Raw genomic sequence first — 21967 nt, forward strand, 5'->3', positions numbered from 1 at the left:
GGGAAATAATCTTGGGAAGGACTAAAAGTTTGAGAATGATTGAAATTTTGGGTTGAGTAGAAAATTTGAGAATCAGAGAATATCTCATCATCATCCATGATGAACAACAAAGAGGACTAAAAAAATAAGAAATTATACCAAAGAAAGGATTATAGAATGAGAAAAGATAAGATTTTTTTTTTGCAAAGCTATAGCAAATGTGGTCTCTATTTGTAGAGAATGAAAAATTATTTTTAAGATGTATTAATTATAAAAAAAATCAACCAATGAGAATGTGCCATTTGGCACAATCTCATTGGCTGAATCATTAATAAAATTGACCAACCAAGTGGTTGGTGGTTGCCATTTGACCGACCTTTGTCTAGGAGAGAGAGACCCTTGAATTCATTTTTTATTTTTATTTTTAAATGCATGGTGATGTGGCGGTCGACCATGGAATACCGATAAACGTGGTCTTAATGTTTTATAATTAGGGTTTGTTCTCTCTCTGCCTATAAATACAAGTGTGGTGATCCCATCAAATCACACACATTACAAAGAATACATAAACGAGGGAAAGAGAGAGAAACAAAATCTTTGGAGTTGGTGTTGCTCTACTACGCCAAAGAAAGTCCGAGGAAGTTCTCTCTGTCTTCACCAATCGCTTCCGGTATGGATCACAAAGTTAAATTTTTGATCCATTATGTTTATGGTTAATACGTGAAATACATGATGTTCAAAGATCTTGTTTTATTTATATTCAATTATGTATTCTTGAATATATTATGATAAATAATTTCCAACACTTTACTCTCCCGGCTGCCTCGATCTAGGCGAGGTAGGCGCGGAGGTCGTCGCAGTTGGGACTGTTGAAGTCTCATCCGTCGTCGAATAACTGGAAGCGGATGGCGCCGCTGCCGAGGGGGTGGGGCGGCCTTCGTCGGTGATACTTTTGGCCTTTCGGATGCTGGCACCGACGGCTTCGGGGATGCAGAAGGTGAAGAGGACGCCCAAGTGATACGCTCAGATTTTGCACTGTTTTAAGGCCATTATTTGATCCGTTTTTTTATGTCAAAGTCACTCTACACGTCCATTATTTGCATATTTTGTCTATTTTGGTATTTTGACGTGTTTTGTGAGAAATATGCATAATTGGGCCGAAAAAGAGAGCCAAAAAATCAAGTTTGGAAATCTGGAGTCAGACGGCGACCGGCGACCGCCGCGGATGTGTGCGGCGACCGCCGGCGCCAGGCGGACAGATCAATGCAGCGGTCCGCCTTGGAAAAATGTGCTTGGAAGAAAAGTCTCGTCCGGCGACCGCCGGAAGACGTGCGGCGGTCCGCCGCCGAGGGAACAGACTCTTTGGACTCCAACGCGGGCGACCGCCGGCCAAGGTGCGGCGGCCCGCCGGAGAAAGGCGGTGAATTCGAGAAGCCCTAGATTTGCGCCCAGATTTACCATATTTTGGAGATCTTTTCCTTCTACAACAAGGAATGGCTTTCCCCTATAAATAAGACCTCAAGCTTCATCAAAAAAGGAGAGAACTTTTACTTGCAAATTACTTCATAGAGATCAAGACCTAGAATACTTCATTGGTGCAAGGAGTTGGAGAAGGATTTCAAGAACATCAAGAACGACAAGGATTCAACCTACGAGTTTTATTTGCTTTAGTTTTATGTTCAAATTGTCTTCCTTTCAATCTATGTTTTTAGCTTATTCAATTATGTGTAACTAAACTCATAGGATTCTAGGGATGTGTTAATAACGACTTTGGTTATACAAATTCCTTTTTCAATTTAATATCCGTTTTGTTTTTACTTTGTTTCTTCCCTAAGTAATTTTGATGATGCATGATTGAGTGACACAATCGTGTATGATTTAATATAACTTGCTTCATAACTGTGACAGAGTTCTAGCGAGTTAGATTCACTTAGTAGACACTGTAGTTAGCTTCCTTTAAAATGACACTGTTAATTGAGAGTGGGGACTTTTCAAGGGTCTTAGGAGCTTTTTGGAGTTACGTGTTAGGTTTGACAACCCTAATCTTGTAATCAGCGTTTATATCGCATGAGCATAAGCTAGGTGACTCATTCTATCAAAGTAATAACTGTGCTAGGGTATTGTAGTTGGAATTTTGTATAACCATAACTGTGAACACACATCCATCTCTCCAAATTTGTGGAGATCTCAAACACTCTCAAGTTGAATGGTGTCGATGACGATGCTATAAGGGTAAGACTCTTTCCCTTTTCATTAACTGATTCGAGTGGTTTGAATGTATGCCAAGAGAAAAGGTCTCCACATGGAAGGACATTGTAGCTGCCTTCCTCGACAAGTACTATCCGCCGGGCACAATTTTGAAGCTCAAAAGCGAGATCTTCCAATTCATACAAGGTCATGACGAACCCCTCTATGAGGCAAAGCCCTTCTCCAAAAGTGCCCTAACCATGGTTTTACCGTGGACCATCAGGTAGGAATTCTCTATAATGGGTTTAACGAGAAAATTTGTGCTATGCTTGATTCAGGTGCAAATGGAGGGTTCTTAAGGAAGTCAGGTGAGGAAGCCATGGTGGTGATAGAGTAATTCACCACCAACAACAGGGGGTGGTCGAAAGAAAGGCATAACCTAAAAAGGATAGCTGCAGTTGAAGAAGCCGAGGAAAGCTCTTTTGCAAAGGAATTGGCCGAGCTTCGAGTTAGGGTAGACCAAATGGATTCATCAAGGAAGGAGGACCCGATTCCACCAACCTCTATTATAGCAGTCTCTAAACCCGAAACTCCTACCCCGACAGTGGAGGAAATCAACTACATGCAAGGAGGCGGTTCCAATAGAAATTACAACAATAATTATCGCCCTAACCAGGGGGGTGGTAATTTCAATAATTATAATGGAAACCGACCTCATCCTAATCTCTCTTATTCTAACAATAATTACTTGCAACCCCCCGCAGAATTTAATGTTAGCAAGGGAGGAGTAGTTGAGACACTCAAGAAGGAGGAAAATTATGAACAAGGGATCACAAGGATCTTGGAGATAATCGCGCAAGACAGGAAGGTTAATGACACCAAGATCGGAGTGGTCGAAGCTAGAATAAACAACCTCGAGCAGGAAATGAACACGATCTCAACTGCCATAGCCAACATCAACACGCAAATGGAGCAAATCCAAAAGAAGTTAGATGAGGACAGGGCAAAGGCAGCCGCAGCAGTGGACGGCGTCAACAAAAAGTGGGTGGGAAAGCAGAAAATTGGAGACTGCCCAGTCGCCGGCGGACCACCGCACACCACGCGGCGGACCGCCACTGAAGCACAGAATGAAGTCTGCCCAGCCGCCACAGAGAAGGCAGAAGCACCCGCTCAGCAGGGACTCGTGCGCAAAATGGGATTGTGCTACCTTTCCAGCCAAAGAGGAAGTTTAAGCTCGAAGAGCAGTTCAAACATTTTTTGAACATGTTTTGTAAAATTCATACTAACATTCCTTTAGTTGAATCGTTGCAGGAAATATCCAGGTACGCAAAGCTACTAAGGGAGGCGGTGATGAGGAAGAGAAAGCCAACAAAAGCCGACCTTAAGTTACCACATCATTGCAGCGAGATCATCCAAAAGGAGAAGGCATTGAAGCAGAGAGATCCAAGCCAAATCATTATCCGATGCCGGATTGGAGAGGGAAAGGTTGACAAGCCCCTATGCGATCTAGGATCTTCCATCAATCTCATGCCGCTGAAGTACTACGAAAAGCTCAACATCGGGCCACTCAAAACTTCAGACGTAACACTCAGGTTGGCTGATAACTCGACCATAAAAACTTTTGGTATGATTGAGGATGTCTTAGTGAAAATAGATGATTTCATTTTCCCCGCCGATTTTATTGTGCTTGACATGGAAGTAGACAAGAACGTCCCTCTATTCTTAAGGAGACTTGCCACTTGCAAAGCTTTGATTGATGTAGGTCGTGGCGAGATCACAATTAGCGACAACCATAGTCAATCCACCTATAAGATCGAAAGCGAGATGCTCAAGTTTGAGGAAGCAAAGCGGGCAAAGATGGAACAACAGTGTAGGGCAGTCATGATCACGGATTTGACCAAACCTCAAGACCCCTTTGAAGTGAAGGATCCTACTACCTCCACTATTTACAATGTCAACAAGGTAAGACGTTCTCCAAAAAAGGACGATACTAATCCCTCCACCTCTATCCCGCAGAAAAAGAAGCAAAAGAGGAAGAAGGCAACCAAGGAGGACCCCGAGATTTATGTTATCAAAACAAATAAGGGGAAATACAAGTGCTGGAAGAAACTAGGGACCAAGTTGCTCCCTATGCCCATTTTCAACACTCGGGTCGCTGATCCGCCCAATTAGTGGGCCACTTCAAGTCGAGCTAACGACTAAAAACAAAAGCGTTTGTTGGGAGGCAACCCAATTTTTCGTTGATTTAGTTATTTTCTTTATTTTCGTTTTTTGTTTTTGTTTAAAAAAATATATATATTTTACGCGTGGCGGTCGCCGCACTAAACACGGCGGTCGCCACACGTGTTTTCACATGTGCAGGATAGGTCGGGCTTAGGGCAGGCTTAGGGCGGGCCGGATAAACCGCTGAACGGCCCGCCACGAACCGCTGTTTTAAACGCCCGTGCAGCGGCCCACTGCGCGCAGTCCAGAAACAGGAATGCAGTTATAGAAGGTATGTTTTCCATTCATTCTCCCATTCCTTCTCAAATTCCTTCCTTGCACACAACCCCCACCTTTATAAACCACCAATTTCACACACCCACACCATAATTCTCTCAATTCTCTTCAAGTTTAGAGTTCTTCATCTCCAATTCTCAACCAACACAAGGTATGCATCCTACCTAAATTTCTGGGTTTTGTTCTACTTCTTCCATGGATATTAAGCATGTTTTGGATGAATTGTTCGGTGAAAACTCTTATTTTATGATGGGGGATGATTGTGTATGCTTATTTGTGGATTTCCATGGTGATATTGTGTTTTGGTGATAGTTTTGAAGCTTTGTGAATAGTGATTCCTTCTTGTTTCTACTTGTTTTAATGTTGCAATCATGTTCATAGCATTGTGAGGCTATTATTATTTCCATGAATTGCAATAATTTAGTATCCTATAGAGATTGTTGATATGTATTGATCTATTGTTGATACGTCTCTGCATGGGGGATGAATTCACGTTGGGGGATGGATTTGTGTTTCCTAGTTTGGGTGTTTATGTCCTACATGTTTCTATGCTACCATCTAGGAAGTTTTATTCAGATAAGCTTGCACTTACATGTCTTACATTTTGATACGTTGGTTTTGTCTATAAGAGTGCAAGTTTGGGGGAACCTTTGATTTTCCCATTATTGGTACACCATCTAATTGTTGTACTTTCCGTTTGTAGGAAAATGGGATCAAAGGAAAAGACCGAGAACGCGAAGAACTATGGCATTAGCCTTGCCTCGGACGAGCAAAAGGCTATGTAGAAGAAGTTGTCAGCGCGAGAGACGGCGCCCTCAAGATACCCCCACGATTTCCCTCTTCAAACTTTGGGGATCGCGGAGGACTTTTGGGCGTTAGGTGATGTAGGTGACGGGAACGGCCTTCGATACATGTTCGAGAGGAAGTGGCCGTCGTTTAGAAAGTAAACTCTCGAGTTCCTAAGCTCTTTGAAAGTCACAAAGGATCGCCGGCAAAACTTTCCGCTTAGCATTGATTTCCGCCTAGGCAACCGATGGCACTCGCTCACCATGGAGGATCTTTGCGGAATCTTCTATTGCTTCAACCCCAACCCCGACACCGACAATGAATATGACTTTGATGAGGTTTGGGGTGCGATGACGAATGAGCACGAGCACGCCGCGGGCTATGTCAAGTCTTCCTCAATCCGTAACCCAGTTTTGCAGTACCTCCACCGAGCCATGACCCAACTTATGTTTGCTAGGGTCGACGGGGGAAGTGTCTCCCAAACAGAGTTAAATGTGATTTGGTGCCTCCTCAACGAGAAGGGATTCGACTATGGAACCCTTTTTACTCTCTATGTGGATCGGATCACGAAGAAGGATGGCGGTGTCATATGTTGTGGTGGTTTGATCACGACAATCGCCGAGCATTTGGAGGTGTCTTTCGCGGGTTTGACCGAAGATGGCGGGGAGCGCTTCATCACTTATGAGGTGTTATTTTCGGTGGGGCTCTTGAGGACTGACTCTTGGGGGCAAGGATATTTCCTACAAGTGGCGGGGGATCACTTCCCCGTTCCCATCCCGCAGTTGACGAAGGTCGACGTTTGGGCGAACCAAGCCAATTAGAAGCTCAACACCCCGGCTCACCGGAGAGCCATTGAGGCTAACCCCGTCAATGGGGAGTTTAGGAAGAGGAATGTCCGGGCTCGCTTCCCCATTTTTGAGGCCGATGAGGACTCCGCCTTCGATGCTATCGATCACTATACCGAAGAAGGGGAGCACTCGCACACCCAAGAGAGTCAAGTGCCGCCGCCACCGCCACCCCAACGCCGCCAAGAAGAAGAAGAAGAGGAGGAAGTCGAGGGGCATCGCCGCCGGACTAGAGCAAACCGCCACCGCGGAAGGCCGAACCCCGATGAAGAGTTTCAAGCAAACACCTCCGCCCAACTAGGAGATATCTACTCCTACATGCAAAACGTGTCCAACACTTGGGACACCCGTTGGGCGGAGCAACAAAGGGAGAACGCCTACAACCGCCAAGGATGGACGGCTCAAGGCGATTGGCGCACGGCGGTGCAACAATTTTGGGAGCAACAAAGGCTTGAAGACGTGCATCGCTGTCGTGAGATTGAAGAGCTCCACCGGATGGCCACCGAGGCTCGACAAGAGCGCCAAACAATGAGTGGTGACATCGCCTATCTTATTGGTGCGTTCGACGACCTCAACGCCCGTTTCCCTCCTTCTCCTCAAGATTGAAGAAGTTAAGCTCAATGATTTTAAATGAGCATTTGTATCATGTTTTTGGATGTTTTTAAGACAATTTATTTTCTTGTTTTGACAATTTTTGCTTTAAGTTAAGTATTTTTTTAGTTTTAGTTTAATTTTGTGCATTGAAATTTTTTTTTTTTTTCGCAGGCTCTGACCTCTCCACGGCCGCCACCTGCTCGCTAGAACATTCTGTTGTCGCGCGGCGACTGCCGGACATGCTGCGGCGGGCCGCCGCCTGGGCGTAATTTCCAGCGCGATTTTTTCGAAGTTTCTCAACTTTCACCCGGTCAAGCCTCGACGCAAGAATTTTCAAGGTACGTTGTTTTTTTTCAGTAGCTCACTCACGTCCCTAACGACTCTGCAAACTTATTTTACACTTTGTTGTAAATAAGTTTGGGGGGATGAAGTGGTGGACCATGAGTTTAGGATTTTTGTTTTAAAGTTTTTGTGTTTTTGTTTTCAAAACCCGGTAGGTGAATTTTGTGTTCTAAAAGTGTTTTCTTGAATCCATGTCGTGAACTTAACATGAAGAACTTAGAAACACGCATGCTTAGGGACACACTTTAGATCGAGTTGCCAATGATATTACATTTCATCTATGTTTAAGTGTGGCTTAACGTTTTGATTTCATGGTTTGGTGAAAAGGTGCATAATTAGTGAATTGCTTGTTCGCCTTAAATCATGCTTTATACCTTGTGAGGATTTGAGCCTTAAATTCATTCTTGTGTGATTTATCTGCATTCATGTATATGTTTCTAGAACTTGCTCCTAGTCTTGCCTAAGTTTACATAGTGTTTAAGTTGATTTAGGAGGATGATTGGTCATCTTTTCTTAGCCTACTTTTGTCCAAAGTTTTGACCCTCTCAAAAATTTTAAATAATTTTTCCCTTTGCAGCCAATTTTGAGCCTTTAAGCCTTTTCTTTGGAAGCCAACATAATGGGGACAATTTCTTGGGTTAGTTAGTTTTTGCTATCTTATTTTGTAAAGGAATTGGAGAGATAAGGAGAAAGTATAAAAAGTGGTGTGCTTAATGTAAAGAAAAGTACAAGTTGTGAAATTGAGAAAATTTCCAAATATGTGCTTGATCTTAGAAAAAAAAAATGTGTGAAAGGTTGTGAAAAGAAAAGAAAATCAAAGGATTGGAAAGTGAGTTGGAGGAGAAATAAATAAAGTGTTAATAGTGTCTTGGGTTTAGAAAAGTGGAGTTATTTTTACTGTACTTGGGATATTTTTATTTTTAAGTCACTTTTTAGCCAAATATTCCTCACCTACCAAAGCGCCTACATTACAACCAAAGATAAAGACCTTTCGGACTTTTGATGCTTAATCACATTTAGTAGATGAGGGGTTAGACTTTGAGCAAGCATATGGTAAACTTTGCATGATGCATGATTTGAGTGCTAATATACACATTATCCTTATACACTTTGAGAGTGAGAGAACACTTCCCATCTTTGGAAGTTTGTCACATGCGAGGGCTTGAATTCAAGGTGTTCCACGAGTTAGTAATGAAAGTGCACTAATATGCCTTGCTTGATTTGATTGCGTTAATACATGTTTAAACTGTTCTTCCATCTTTTGAGGAAATTATGACATCTAGTCCTTATGCATTCCGTGCGTCTATTCTTGTGTCTTTATTGTTTTGTTCGAGGATAAACAAAAATGTAAGTTTGGGGGAGTTGATACGCTCGGATTTTGCACTGTTTTAAGGCCATTATTTGGTCCGTTTTTTATGTCAAAGTCACTCTACACGTCCATTATTTGCATATTTTGTCTATTTTGGTATTTTAACGTGTTTTGTGAGAAATGTGCATAATTGGGTCGAAAAGGGGAGCCAAAACACCAAGTTTGGACATCTGGAGTCAGACAGCGACCGGCGACCGCCGCGGATGTGTGCGGCGACCGCCGGCGCCCGGCGGGCAGATCAATGCAGCGGTCCGCCTCGAAAAAATGTGCTTGGAAGAGAAGTCTCATCTGGCGACCGCCGGAAGACGTGCGGCGGTCTGCCGCCGAGGGAACAGACTCTCCGGACTCCAACACGGCGACCGCCGGCCAAGGTGCGGCGGCCCGCCGGAGAAAGGCGGCGAATTCGAGAAGCCCTAGATTTGCGCCAAGATTTACCATATTTTGGAGATCTTTTCCTTCTACAACAAGGAATGGCTTTCCCCTATAAATAAGACCTCAAGCTTCATCAAAAAAGGAGAGAACTTTTACTTGCAAAATACTTCATAGAGATCAAGACCTAGAGTACTTCATTGGTGCAAGGAATTGGAGGAGGATTTCAAGAACATCAAGAACGACAAGGATTCAACCTACGGGTTTTATTTGCTTTAGTTTTATGTTCAAATTTTCTTCCCTTCAATCTATGTTTTTAGTTTATTCAATTATGTTTAACTAAACTCATAGGATTCTAGGGATGTGTTAGTAACGACTTTGGTTATACAAATTCCTTTTTCTATTTAATATCCGTTTTGTTTTTACTTTGTTTCTTCCCTAAGTAGTTTTGATGCTGCAAGATTGAGTGACACAATCGTGTATGATTTAATATAACTTGCTTCATAACCGTGACAGAGTTCTAGCGAGTTAGATTCACTTAGTAGACACTACAGTTAGCTTCCCTTAAAACGGCATTGTTAATTGAGAGTGAGGACTTTTCAAGGGTCTTAGGAGCTTTTTGGAGTTACGTGTTAGGTTTGACAACCCTAATCTTGTAATCAACGTTTGTATCGCATGAGCATAAGCTAGGTGAATCGTTCTATCAAAGTAATAACTGTGCTAGGGTATTGTAGTTGGAATTTTGTATAACCATAACTGTGAACACACATCCCTGGGATTCCCTTATCTCTATCGTCTTTCTTCGTGTTTTTTTCGCTTTTAGTTGGTCTATGCTTTCTATTTTTTTAGTTTTCCAAAAGTTTTCAAAACCCACTTGTTTTTCCAGATAGTATTTGATTCTTAGTAGAGGATAGACACTTTGCGTTCGTCTTCCCCGTGTTCGATATCCGGTACTAACCTTTAGCTATACTATATATACTCTGTATGCTTACAGCTTTATTTAGTGCTAATAAAAAGTGCATCACCAAGTCGGCGAGGCGGCAACCGAGGCGGAGGAGGGGGTTGGCGTGGCCTTGTCCCGGGAAGGAGACCATGAATGCATGGATGTTTTTCCCGCTGTTTCCTGCCATATCTTCTTCTTCTTCTTCTTGGGACCAACAACACAACCACTAAAATAAATTATTGAAAATTCATATTTTTCTACTGAGGTGGCGATTTTTCCATATCCAGCTCGATCCTAAAGGATATTTAGGCTCTCCGGACGGCCATGAGGATGCGGTCGCCCCCTATTGCCCACTACCACCCCCATCCGCCAGTTGCTTGGTGGAATTTGCAAGGCCGAGAATTTAGGGATATGTATAGTCTACGAAAATATGGGATTCAGTTTTACCTCTAGTCGTAGAAGAGAAGATAGTTTCATATTTTCAACTACCTTCGGCACATGTGGAAAATTGTCACAACACACTGTCCGTGAATAGAACTCACATTTGAGTTTGATGCGGATTTTAAGAAATAAACAACGATATCTTCTCTATCGACACACTAATTCAAGAAAAAAAACATTATCTTTACTTGGCAAATTAACCCCTTTTTAGATATTATATAAATATTTACTCGATCATAATAATTATAGTAGAAAATTAGTTACATCCAGGATGTTAACATGTTCACATGATTCTAACGGAAACTGTTTTTAATCTCTATAGTGTGTGGGCAATGATCTTTTACTGTACACAACAGGTTTGTCCTAAATATGCACAAACAACAATTTAAAATAATAAGAAAAAAAGATAATATTAAAAAAATACTTTCTCTATCCCACTTAAGATGATTCACTTTCCTTTCTAAATTGTCCCAACCAATATGACTCGTTACTAAAACTGGAAACATCTTTAATTTCTACTTTAATCCATCTCTCTTACTTTACTCTCTCCACTTAATAAACAAAATTGCATAAAATCTCGTGCCGCCCGAGAAAGGAATCTTCTTACTTGGAACATGAAGGAGTATTACCTTATATATACAGGTGGAGCATATTTATCGTGAAGTGAATGTCGTCGCAGATTTCTTGGTGAAACAAATGGCCTTAGGTCTCTCATTCAAATACAACCGTGCTTTTATGCTCCCCCACACTGCAATAGGTTTGCCACATCTTGATAATATTTCCCACCCATACTTGCGAGAAAAAAGGGGCAACGGCTCTAGTGTGACCTCCCAACATAGAAGATAATGGTGTGAAGATACTCAAGTTGGATTTTCCCCTTTGCATCAGGGAGTGGAGCTGGGGAAGGAGAGGTGATGGTGATGGTTAATGATAGCATGATTATGATGAGTTTTACCATTTGAATGTTGGTATGCAACCGAAAATAAGGATCGATAGTTTAATAAAAGGAAGGTTAGAAGTAAGTTGAAAAGTTGAATCGCTATCTTTTATTTGAAACTATTAATGAAAATGGATATTGTGTTAAAAAATAATACTCCATTCGTTCTATAGTAGATGTCTACTTTTCTTTTTAGTTTGTCCCACAAAAGATGTCACATTTCCTCTTTTAGAAAAAGTTCCTTCCCACTTCAATTATAAAATTATATTTTCTCTCACCACTTAAGAGCATCCCCATCTGTGCTCTTATTTAAGAGCATGGAGGTGGGCCCGGACCCACTTTTATTCCTTATTAGCTAAGAGCAACACCCACATCCGTGCTCTTAGCTAAGGACAAGCTCAAGGGTCCCACCATTCCACTATTTAATTTAAATAAAAACATTTCCACAATATTAAAATTCATTAAAAAAAATCGCAATACTATTACAAATTATAAAAAAAATTAAAATTACATAATTCAAATCCTAAAAATTAAAAAATACATAATTAAATTCATAAAATTAAAAGTTCCGAATTTCGCCCAAAGATGATTGATTAGATCTTTTTGTAGCTCAATGTGGGCTCTTGTATCGCACATTGTGTGTCTTCTTTCGATCTGCTCGTTCACCATCGTATGCACACCTCGGCGTGGGGGAGACCTCGCGGTTGAGCTTCCGGCTTCATCCTCGTCGTAAAAGTTAGCCGCCCTTGGTCCTTCTTCGGCTATAATCATGTTGTGCAAGATAATACACGTATACATTATGTCGGCGATATTCTTAACGTACCACAGCCGAGACGAGGCCTTCACAATACTAAATCGGCCTTGAAGGACCCCAAAAGCTCTTTCGACGTCTTTCCGAGCAGACTCTTGACGCTCCTAAAAAAAAGGATCCGTCTCGGGTCTTGCGGATTGCTGAATGTCTTCACGAAAGTCGACCACCTTGGACAGATACTATCGGCGAGATAGTAACCCATGTGGTACGCATTTTCGTTGATGGTGAAGTCGATCGTCAGTGCTACACCATTCAAAACATCATCGAAGAGTGGTGAAGAATAGAGCACGTCCAAGTCATTGTTGGATCCGGCAACACCGAAATAAGCATGCCAAATCCATAGGCGGTAGTCGACGACCGCTTCAAGGATAAGCGTTGGGCCGCCGCCTTTGTGGCCGCTTAAGTATTGCCCCCTCCAAGCAGTCGGGTAATTCTTCCACTTCCAATGCATGCAGTCAATGCTGCCTAGCATACTGTGAAAACCGTGGACTGTTTCTTGAAGATGAAGCAACCGTTGACAATCTTCGGTGGAGGGTGCTCGAAGGAATTCGTCACCGAAAGCAGAACGAACGTCGTCGCAAAAATATTTTAGGCATAGGATTCCAGTTGACTCACCTACATGCAAATACTCGTCGAATAGGTCAGCCGTTTTTTCCAGTAACAATTTGTCGGATGGCATAAGTACACTTTTGCAACGCCGAGAGACTTTGTCGACCGGTTGCGTCTACACCTGATTGAAAGTATTCAACATGGGTGGACAATGTGTTGACAATACGCATAAACAAATATTTTGACATGCGAAAACGGCGCTGAAAGTAATCTTCTGGATACCGTTGCTGGTCGGAAAAATAGTCGGCAACGAGCCTTTCGCGGGCTCCCTCCCGATCACGATGGATGTAGCAACGTTTTGATCTAGTTGGTTGAGGAGGAGGGGCGGGGGTATTGGTGGCGACACAGGCTTCATAGGCGGCACGATATTGTTCCTGGTATGCTTGTTCTTCGCGCTCCACTTCCGCAATGAGATCGGTGAAATCCATTTTTGAATTTTTTTAGAGAGGGTTTGAGTGAGAGAGGAAGATGAAGATGATTTAGTATGAAAAAGTATGAATGGGAGATAATTTGATGTGAAAAGTGGATGATGAATGCGTGTATTTATAAATGATTTTGGGATTAAAAAATCAAAAAAATCCAAAAAAAATCCAAAAAAAACGTCCGTAAATGGCTCTATTTTTTGGGAATCCAATTTTTTTTTTTTTATTTTTGGTATTATTTCGAATTATTTCTGAAATTTAAAAAAGAAAGAAAAATCAATTTTGCCAACGGCTTAGTCGTGACACGTAGGGCTGCTCAGCGGCACGAACGTGCTTTAGCTAAGCGCAGCGCCGTGCCGCTGGCACGGACGGACGGACGGCTTTTTCCCTACCGCTGCGGATGTTCTAACATAGAAAATAACATCTCCTAAAATCTCGTGTTATCTTCCAAGTGTGACATCTACTATAGGATGGAGGGAGTAATAAAGAGTGAAAGTAAAAATACAATTAATAGAGTTTTATTTTTTAAAAAAAGAAAAATAAACACCCTGCATTTTATCGTCTGAAGGCAGCATTCAAAGCACAACACCTGCTGCGTAGCAGGGATCTCATGCCATAGTTTGGATAGGCACGCAATTCATGGAAAGGTACAAATGTAATTTTCTAAGCCATCTTATAAAATAAATAAATAGTTTGCATTTCACGTAAATGACTCGGGAAAACAATGAATCAGTGAAAGCATTATAGCTGGAAAATGACTTGCACAAAAATGAACATTTTGGTAAATAATTAGGCCCCTAAGATTTTACTTACAGAGAGTTAGTTTATTGACTGACAATCTATCAGTCCTCAACATATATGATTTTCTTGAAAATTGATTGATTTTATGAAGAAAGATAAGTACTACAAAAGTTAGTGCAGTGTGAATAATACTTTTATATAGCATTATTTGAATGAGATTCATCCAAATAACCAAATAAGAAAATATGAGTCAAGTATTTAATAGAAAAGTATATATAACAATCATTTGAATGATTGATTTCCTTACTCTAAGTTATTTCAAAAAATGTAGTTTTTTCCAAATTTTATTATCGACGGCTCCGTAGAGTCACATCGTAGTAGAAACATTATTAATCAATGTTTATATATGTCTCTCGAAAATATTTATCGTTATCGGTTGTGGTTGTTACTCTCTCTGTTTCTCAAATATTGCCCCACTTTGACTCGGTACGAGTTTTAAGAAATGTAATGAAAAGTAACTTGAAAAAGTTAGAGCAGTGCGTGTCCTTCCTTTATATATTAGTTATATAATAAAATGTGAGTAAGAATGAATTAGTGGAATATGAAGTACACTATCGAAAATAGTAAAAATAAAATGAGACAAATTTTGTGGGACGAACGGAAATAGAAAACTGGGACTAACTTTCAGGGACTGAGAGAGTATTAAAACTGAGTCCTTCTCACCTTAAAAGGCACCATAAGGGGATAGGATTATTCACTCGAATATAGATGAGATTAGATCAATATTAAGTCGATGTGGGATAAGATTTGAGATATTTAATACATCACCAAATCTTTATTCTCAACTAAAATTAGAAAACCGAAATGAAAGCGTCCTAAAAAGCAAAAGATTAAATTAATTTGTCACTCATTTAGAAAAGCCAATAATTAGGAGTACTACTGTCATTAATTTTAAAACCAAACGATGCTGAAATCGTTAACATGCACACATTAATACACACAAAAAATGAAATCAATTACTCCATAAACGAAATTAATTAAGTAGTACAATAATAATCAATAACAACACATACGATCAATAACAACACTTCCAACATAGTACTACTAGTATTTACCTTTCATTTTAATTTGGCACCAAATCAAAGCTTGCAACCTCCTCAACAAAACACTGCATATTCATATAAGACGAGCCTCTCTCCGCCACCGCCGTCTCCGCCGCCTTCTTCCACTTAAGCGCATTCGCCCTAATCTCCTTCGCCCGGGGCCCACGGACCACCGCCTCCAGAACGCTCGCCACCTCATCCCGGGGAACCACCCTCCCCTCCACCTCCCCTCTACACATCCTCAACCCGACCTTGAAAACATCAACCATAAACTTGGCATTGGTCACTTGATCCCCCCACTGAGGGAACGCCATCACCGGCACCCCACTCGCCAGCACCTCCATAGTCGAGTTCCATCCACAGTGCGTCATGAAGCATGCCATGGAGAGGTGGGCCAGCACCTCCTCCTGCGGGCTCCACTGCACGATCCTCCCCCTCTCCCCCACCATGTCCAAAAAGCCATCCGGTAGAACATGCGGCTTCCAGTTCTTCTCCCGCGGCAGCGGCCTCACCACCCACAGAAACGACACCTCCGACTCCGCTAGCCCGTTTGCTATCTCGTCCACCTGCTCCTGCAAAGCAATTGGGGACCCACAAATATAATTTGGACTACAGAGCTCTGTCCCATTAAATATAGTAAAACGTATGTTTTTTCAGCATGACATTTTTTATATAGTGTTGTTAATTAATTGAGAATAAAGTTTGAGGAAAAAATTTCATTTTTAATATGACAATCCAAAAGTGAAAATATTTCATTTTTAATACTTCTATACCAGTAGAATTGTTTTTCTATTTCAGACATTTCAGGGTAGTAGAGTTATTTTCCTTTTTAGTAAAATATAAAACATTTTCTTACTCTTTTTTTCCCTCTTCTTATTTTATTCTATCTATCTTTTCCTCTCTCTTTTTTTAGGAGTACATTACCTATTATTTTTCTTTAATTTCCATGGAGAAAAAAAATATGTCCACAGCTATAGAAAGGATGGATCAGTAGACGGTAGGACATAGAGGAATAAGATAGGGGTCCAGAAATTAATGAACAGTGGTCCAGAGGTACAGTCACAAAATTAAATTAAAATTCTTTTTATGTCATTCTTTTCACATGTTTATAATAATTCCTCCGTCTACGAAAAATAGTCTCATTTGCAAATACAATGAGTTTTAATGAAAAATATTACTTCCTCCATCCATGAAAAATAGGACACATTGTGAATGATACGGATTTTAATGTGGAATTGGTAAAGAGAGCGACAGAAAAAAGTAAGAGAGAAGTAGTGTTAGAGAAATGTGATATCCATATTATTAGTGAGAGAGAAATAGTTTTAGTGGAATGTAGGGTCCATATTATTAATAAGAGAGAAAAAAAGTAAGAGAGAAGTTGTTGAAAACTTTCCTAAATCAGACCTACTTTTGTTTCACGCAAAAAACCTAAAAATGCCATATCCCTACTACTCCCAATCACTTGGACTTATCGATCGGCCACAATCAAACACCAATCGACACAGAGAGATAAAATGGAGAGAAAGGACAAGGAGGAAGAGAGAATCTCACCAAAATAGTGATACGTACGTATAAAAATACTAGAATTTGTAATAGTATAAAAAATCAACCTGCCGCAAGTGCACGACGCTCCCGAACGAAATGTAGACGACCAACCGCGGCGGCTTCGAATCAAGCCACTCGATGCAATCCTCCGCCTTAAAGAAGTCCGCGCGCAACGCCTTACATTCTGATTCCAAATCCAGCTCCTTACACAGCGGGCCCACAGTTCGGATGGGGCGGCCGATAACTCGCGACATGTACTCAATGTTGTCACGTTCTATCTCGTCCAAAGTATCCATCAATACGCAGGAGGGTATCGTCAAATTACGAAACTGCCCCAAGATTGCATCCCGTAGAAAAACGTACGGACTCCTCGGATGCAAGAAGTCAGGAAACTCATCGTGCCTGAGCAGCGGCATGCGCGGGAGCTGAACGTCCATCTCTGGCTCCTGCGCGGTCGGGAAAGGCACGAGGCCGTTGTGGTAATGGTAGTATGCGGAGAAGCATGCGCACGACTGAATCCAGAGGACGGCGTTGGGGATGGAGAGGCTCTCTGCCACGTCGGACACCCACGGGATGAATGGGTTGTTGATGAGGCACGAGACGGGACGGCCTGCTTCGGCCTCTTTATGGATCAGTTCCGGGAGCTTCTCCCTCCCGGCTGCCTCCATCTGGGCGAGGTAGGCGCGGAAGTCGTCGCAACTGGGACTGTTGAAGTCCCAGTCATCGTCGAAGAACTGGAAGCGGATGGCGCCGCGGCCGCAGGGGGTAGGGCGGCTGTCGTCAGTGATGCTGTTGTTCTTGCGGATGCTGGCGCCGGCGGCTTCGGGGGCGCAGAAGGTGACGAGGGCGCCCAAGGCGGCCAGGCGGCGGCCGAGGCGGAGGAGGGGGTTGACGTGGCCTTGTCCCGGGAAGGAGACCATGAATGTATGGATGTTTTTCCCCCTGAGTGTGTTGTTGTTTCCAGCCATATCTATTGTCGGTTTTGTTCTTTTTCTTTTGTTTTTATTCTTGTTATTATTCAGTAAGTGCTTGTGTGATAACACAATATGGGGAGCGAATAGGGGAATCATTGTCAAGAAAGTTAAAATGGTCCACGCATCCTATTCAATGCTGCAATACATATCGGAATAATTAGGAATAAGACATATTTATGTAAGGGTGGGAATACGGATATCAGGTATTGGATTTACCCATACCCGACCCGATATTCGCAGGATTTAGATACCCAATATCCAATTTTATGGGATTGGGTATAGAATTGGGTATTGAAATATAAGATAAATCGGGTATTGGATAACCCGAATGGGTATCGGGTATAACCCGAATATCCAATTTATTATTTAAAGCATATTTAAATTAGGTTTAGCCATTTTGCATTAAATATAATCTTATAGATGAATTTCACAACCTAGATGGAATTTGATTATCCATCGAGAAAGGTTGCAATGTCAGTCCGCATATTTCTAAGCCTTACTGAAATAAGATGACATTGGTGTGGTATAGCACTGAACGGATCTAACAGCAAGACTTGTCCTTGGGCTATCTACTGAAAAGTGAGGTCTTGATAATATTTGTTTCTTAATCAATATAGGTTAGCATTGAGCATACGGTATTGATTATGCACTACTTTGACTTATCAAATGGTGCGGGTTTTTCGTAACCCAATTATCCTGATATATTGGGTAGTGGTGATCAATATCTAGCGAGTGCTAGGATTGCTATTATATTGAATCGTGCACGAGGAGAGTCTCGTTTGATAATGTCCTCAAGAGGAGCGCGAAACAAGGTTTTATTATTCGGAACCTAGCTAGTTGGAGTTTAATTACTCTATGAATAATAAATAAGTTTTTCATGTTAAGTCCACTCTTGGAATTAATAAGAAGTTAATTAATTACGTCAGTAGCAGACATTAATTAATTAATGGACATTTTAATCTTAAGCACGGGAAATGAAAGTTAAACGGAAACCTGAATTACTTGTAATTTCGGATTTGGATGGGGAGAGTTCAATATTACTTCTGTAGTGGCTGCTCGTAATATTCCAATTATAACTTATATTAAATTGTGGGTTCAATTTAATTAGTAAAAAGTAAATTGGATGAGCCCATATCCAAAACCTTCCATAGATCCTTGTCTGGGCCCAAAATGAACTTAATATAAATAGGAGAATAAAGGAGACAGAAATAACACAATTTTCATTACTGAAATTTTTGAAAATATCAGCCCCATTAGCTGTAGGAATTTTTGAATTGCTCTCTTATTCCCAAAAGGATTTCTTCTGTCTTCTTTATTTAAGTCCTAGTATTCTAGTAAGATCAGCCAACACTGATATTGTGATACAGTTCGGGAACCAGAGAGAAGATTTGAGGTCTAGTACTCAAAGCATCACGTGGAGAAGAAGCTAGCCATATTCAATTCTTTGGAGAATTAATTAGGCATTTTTCTGCTCCATAGAAAAGCATGTTTTAGGTTTCAATATTCTTAAAGCATGATTAATTCAAGTTATGAGTATGATACATGTGATAATTACGAGAATAGATTTTGTCTAAATAATCTGCTAAATAGATCTGATTATTATGTAATTGATTTATGTGAGCGCTTCCGCTGCCAGTTCCATCAAATTTGTCATTCGCAATCGCTCTATAATTAATTTTGAAACCAAACGTGCTGAAATCGTTTAAATGCACACGTTAATACACACAGAAAATGAAATCAATTATTCCATAAACGAAATTAATTAAATACAATAATAATCAATTACAACACATGCGATTTTATTTAATATTCCAACACTTCCAACATAGTACTACTACTATTTCCCTTCATTTTAGTTTGGCACCAAATTAAAGCGTGCAATCTCCTCAACAAAACACTGCATATTCATATAAGACGAGCCTCCCTCCGCCACCGCCGCTTCCGCCGCCTTCTTCCACTTAAGCGCATTCGCCCTAATCTCCTCCGCCCGGGGCCCACGGACCACTTCCTCCAGCAAGCTCGCTACCTCATCTCGGGGAACCACCCTCCCCTCTGCCTCCCCCCCTTTACACATCCTAACCCCGACCTTAAAAACATCAACCATAAACTTGGCATTGGTCACTTGATCTCCCCAATGCGGGAACGCCACCACCGGCACTCCACTCGCTAACGCCTCCATTGTCGAGTTCCATCCACAGTGCGTCATGAAGCAGGCCGTGGAGGGGTGGGCCAGAACCTCCTCCTGCGGGCTCCACTGCACGATCCTCCCCCTATCCCCCACCTTGTCCAAAAAGCCCCCCGGTAGAACATGCGGCTTCGAGTTCATCTCCCGCGCCGGTGGCCTCACCACCCACAGAAACGCCACCTCCGACTCTGCTAGCGCGTTTGCTATCTCGTCCACCTGCTCCTGCAAAGCAATTGGGGACCCACAAATATAATTTGGACTAGAGCCAGCTTGACTCAAATTTTTTATATAGATTTTATGTAGTGTTGTTAATGAAGAAAAAATAAAGTAAAAGAAAGAAAAAAATTAGAAATTGTGTTGTTTCTATTTTATTAAATATTTCATTTTTAGTGACACATCCAAAAGAGAAAATATTTTTCATTTTTAATACTCCCTTCGTCCTATAGAAAAAATGCCTTTTGGAGTTGGCACGGGTTTTAATGTGTAATTAATAAAATAAGAGAGAATGAGAAAAAGTAGTTAAAATTGTGTAGTGGATGATGGGTCCATAAGTGAAAAAGTAAAAAAGAAGGAGAAAAAGGTTGCCACAAATGAATATGTGACTATTTGTATGGGACGGACGAAAAAGGAAATCACAAAATTGAACTGAAATTTGATTTTATGTCATTGATTGACTGTAGTATTGCATATATATGTTAATAATAACTCCTCCATCTATGAAAAATAGTCTTATCTGTGCACGTTTCAGTGAGAAATAGTAAACTAAGAGAGAAGAAAGAAAAAGCAGTACCTGCTGCAGGTGCACAACGCTCCCGAACGATATGTAGACCACCGACCGCGGCGGCTTCGAATCTAGCCACTCGATACAATCCTCCGCCTTAAAGAAGTCCGCGCGCAACGCCTTAGATTCCTTTTTCGATTCCGATTCCGATTCAAGGTCCTTAAACAGCGGGCCCAGAGTTCTGATGGGACGGCCTAGAATTCGAGACATGTATTCAATGTTTTCACCTTCCAACTCTTCAAAAGTATCCATCAACACGCAGAAGGGTATCGACAAATTACGAAACAGCGCCAAGATGACGTCCCGTATATAAACGTGCGTATTATGAGGATGCAAGTTTGCAGGGAGCTCATCGTGCCTGAGCAGCGGCACGTGCGGGAGCTGGACTTCCATCTCCGGCTCCCGCTCCGTGGGGAACGGCACGAGGCCGTTGTGGTAGTGGTAGAAGGCGGAGAAGCACGCGCACGACAGAGTCCAGAGGACCGCGTTGGGGATGGAGAAGCTCTCCGCCACGTCGGATACCCACGTGACGAATGGGCTGTTGATGAGGCAGGAGATGGGGCGGCCCGCTTCGGCCTCTTTGTGGATCAGTTGCGGGAGTTTCACCCTCCCGGCTACCTCGATCTGGGAGAAGTAGGCGGGGAGGTCGTCGCGGTTGGGACTGTCGAAGTCCCAGCCGTCGTCGAAGAACTGGAAGCGGATGGCGCCGCGGCCGTAAGGGGTGGGGCGGCCGTCGTCGGTGATGCTGTTGGCCTTGCGGATGCTGACGCCGGCGGCTTCGGGGGTGCAGAAGGTGACGAGGGCGCCCAAGGCAGCGAGGCGGCGGCCGAGGCGGAGGAGGGGGTTGACGTGGCCTTGGCATGGGAAGGAGACCAGGAATGCATGGATGTTTTTCCCTGCCATATCTATTGTCGGTGTTGTTCTTCTTCTTTTCTTCTTATTTAGTAAGTGTATTTGTTTGATTTAAATAGGGGAGAGAATAGGGGAATCATTACCAAGAAAGTTAAAATGGTCCCACGCATCATCTCAAGGGATGTCCGTGTTAGGTAAATCTGAGGAGCGAAATTTGAAATGGTCCCACGCATCATACAAAGGATGTCAGAATTAGGTAAATCCGACGATGACTCGCTGCCTTCGGGTAGGTAGATTAACAAAGTCACCTGGCCTTTTGAATAATTGATGCTTGGTGAATTTAATTATTATTTGAATATTTGGAATTTTTGGTACAAGGCATGAGAACGTGTTTTACGAGTTGAAATCGGTGAAATCACAAATTCGAATACTATTATGACTAGTGTAATACATGTGCTACTATGCACGGACCATTAATTTATATAGTACTTTGTCTAAATTTTAAAAAGTTAAGCATTACCTACATGCTATAAGAAATTAATACAAATAATAGTAATAAATTCAAGAAATTCATCAGTAATATAAGACACAAATATTGTGTATGAGTATTAAACCTAAAATTAAATTAAATTAAATTTTGTATATTAATTACA

At 41.7% G+C, this 21967-nt stretch overlaps 2 protein-coding genes across 2 annotated transcripts; both read right to left on the reverse strand.

Moving 5' to 3' along the window:
* Positions 1-14878: 14878 nt before the first annotated feature.
* On the reverse strand, positions 14879-17569 carry LOC125220095 (gallate 1-beta-glucosyltransferase-like). The gene is made up of 2 exons (XM_048122230.2): positions 16588-17569; positions 14879-15549 (listed from the first exon to the last, which is right to left on the reverse strand). The coding sequence occupies exons 1-2, from the start codon at positions 17488-17490 to the stop codon at positions 14998-15000; spliced, it is 1455 nt and encodes a 484-aa protein (XP_047978187.1). The 5' UTR covers positions 17491-17569; the 3' UTR covers positions 14879-14997.
* A 1646-nt stretch (positions 17570-19215) lies between these two features.
* LOC125217803 (gallate 1-beta-glucosyltransferase-like) lies at positions 19216-21405 on the reverse strand. Its single transcript, XM_048119346.2, has 2 exons — positions 20472-21405; positions 19216-19903 (listed from the first exon to the last, which is right to left on the reverse strand). The coding sequence occupies exons 1-2, from the start codon at positions 21363-21365 to the stop codon at positions 19349-19351; spliced, it is 1449 nt and encodes a 482-aa protein (XP_047975303.2). The 5' UTR covers positions 21366-21405; the 3' UTR covers positions 19216-19348.
* Positions 21406-21967: the final 562 nt, after the last annotated feature.

This window comes from Salvia hispanica, chromosome 1 (assembly GCF_029641045.1).
Source record: "Salvia hispanica isolate PSC_SH4W2 chromosome 1, Shi_PSC_v1, whole genome shotgun sequence".
NCBI classification, from domain to species: Eukaryota; Viridiplantae; Streptophyta; class Magnoliopsida; order Lamiales; family Lamiaceae; genus Salvia; species Salvia hispanica.

Excerpts from the sequence above, each read along its gene's own strand:
- LOC125220095 (XM_048122230.2), bottom strand. The coding sequence starts at position 17,490 with ATGGCTGGAAACAACAACACACTCAGGGGGAAAAACATCCATACATTC. Across the intron at positions 15,550-16,587 it reads GCGTCGTGCACTTGCGGCAG|GAGCAGGTGGACGAGATAGC; the intron begins GTTGATTTTTTA and ends ATTGCTTTGCAG.
- LOC125217803 (XM_048119346.2), bottom strand. The coding sequence starts at position 21,365 with ATGGCAGGGAAAAACATCCATGCATTCCTGGTCTCCTTCCCATGCCAA. Across the intron at positions 19,904-20,471 it reads GCGTTGTGCACCTGCAGCAG|GAGCAGGTGGACGAGATAGC; the intron begins GTACTGCTTTTT and ends ATTGCTTTGCAG.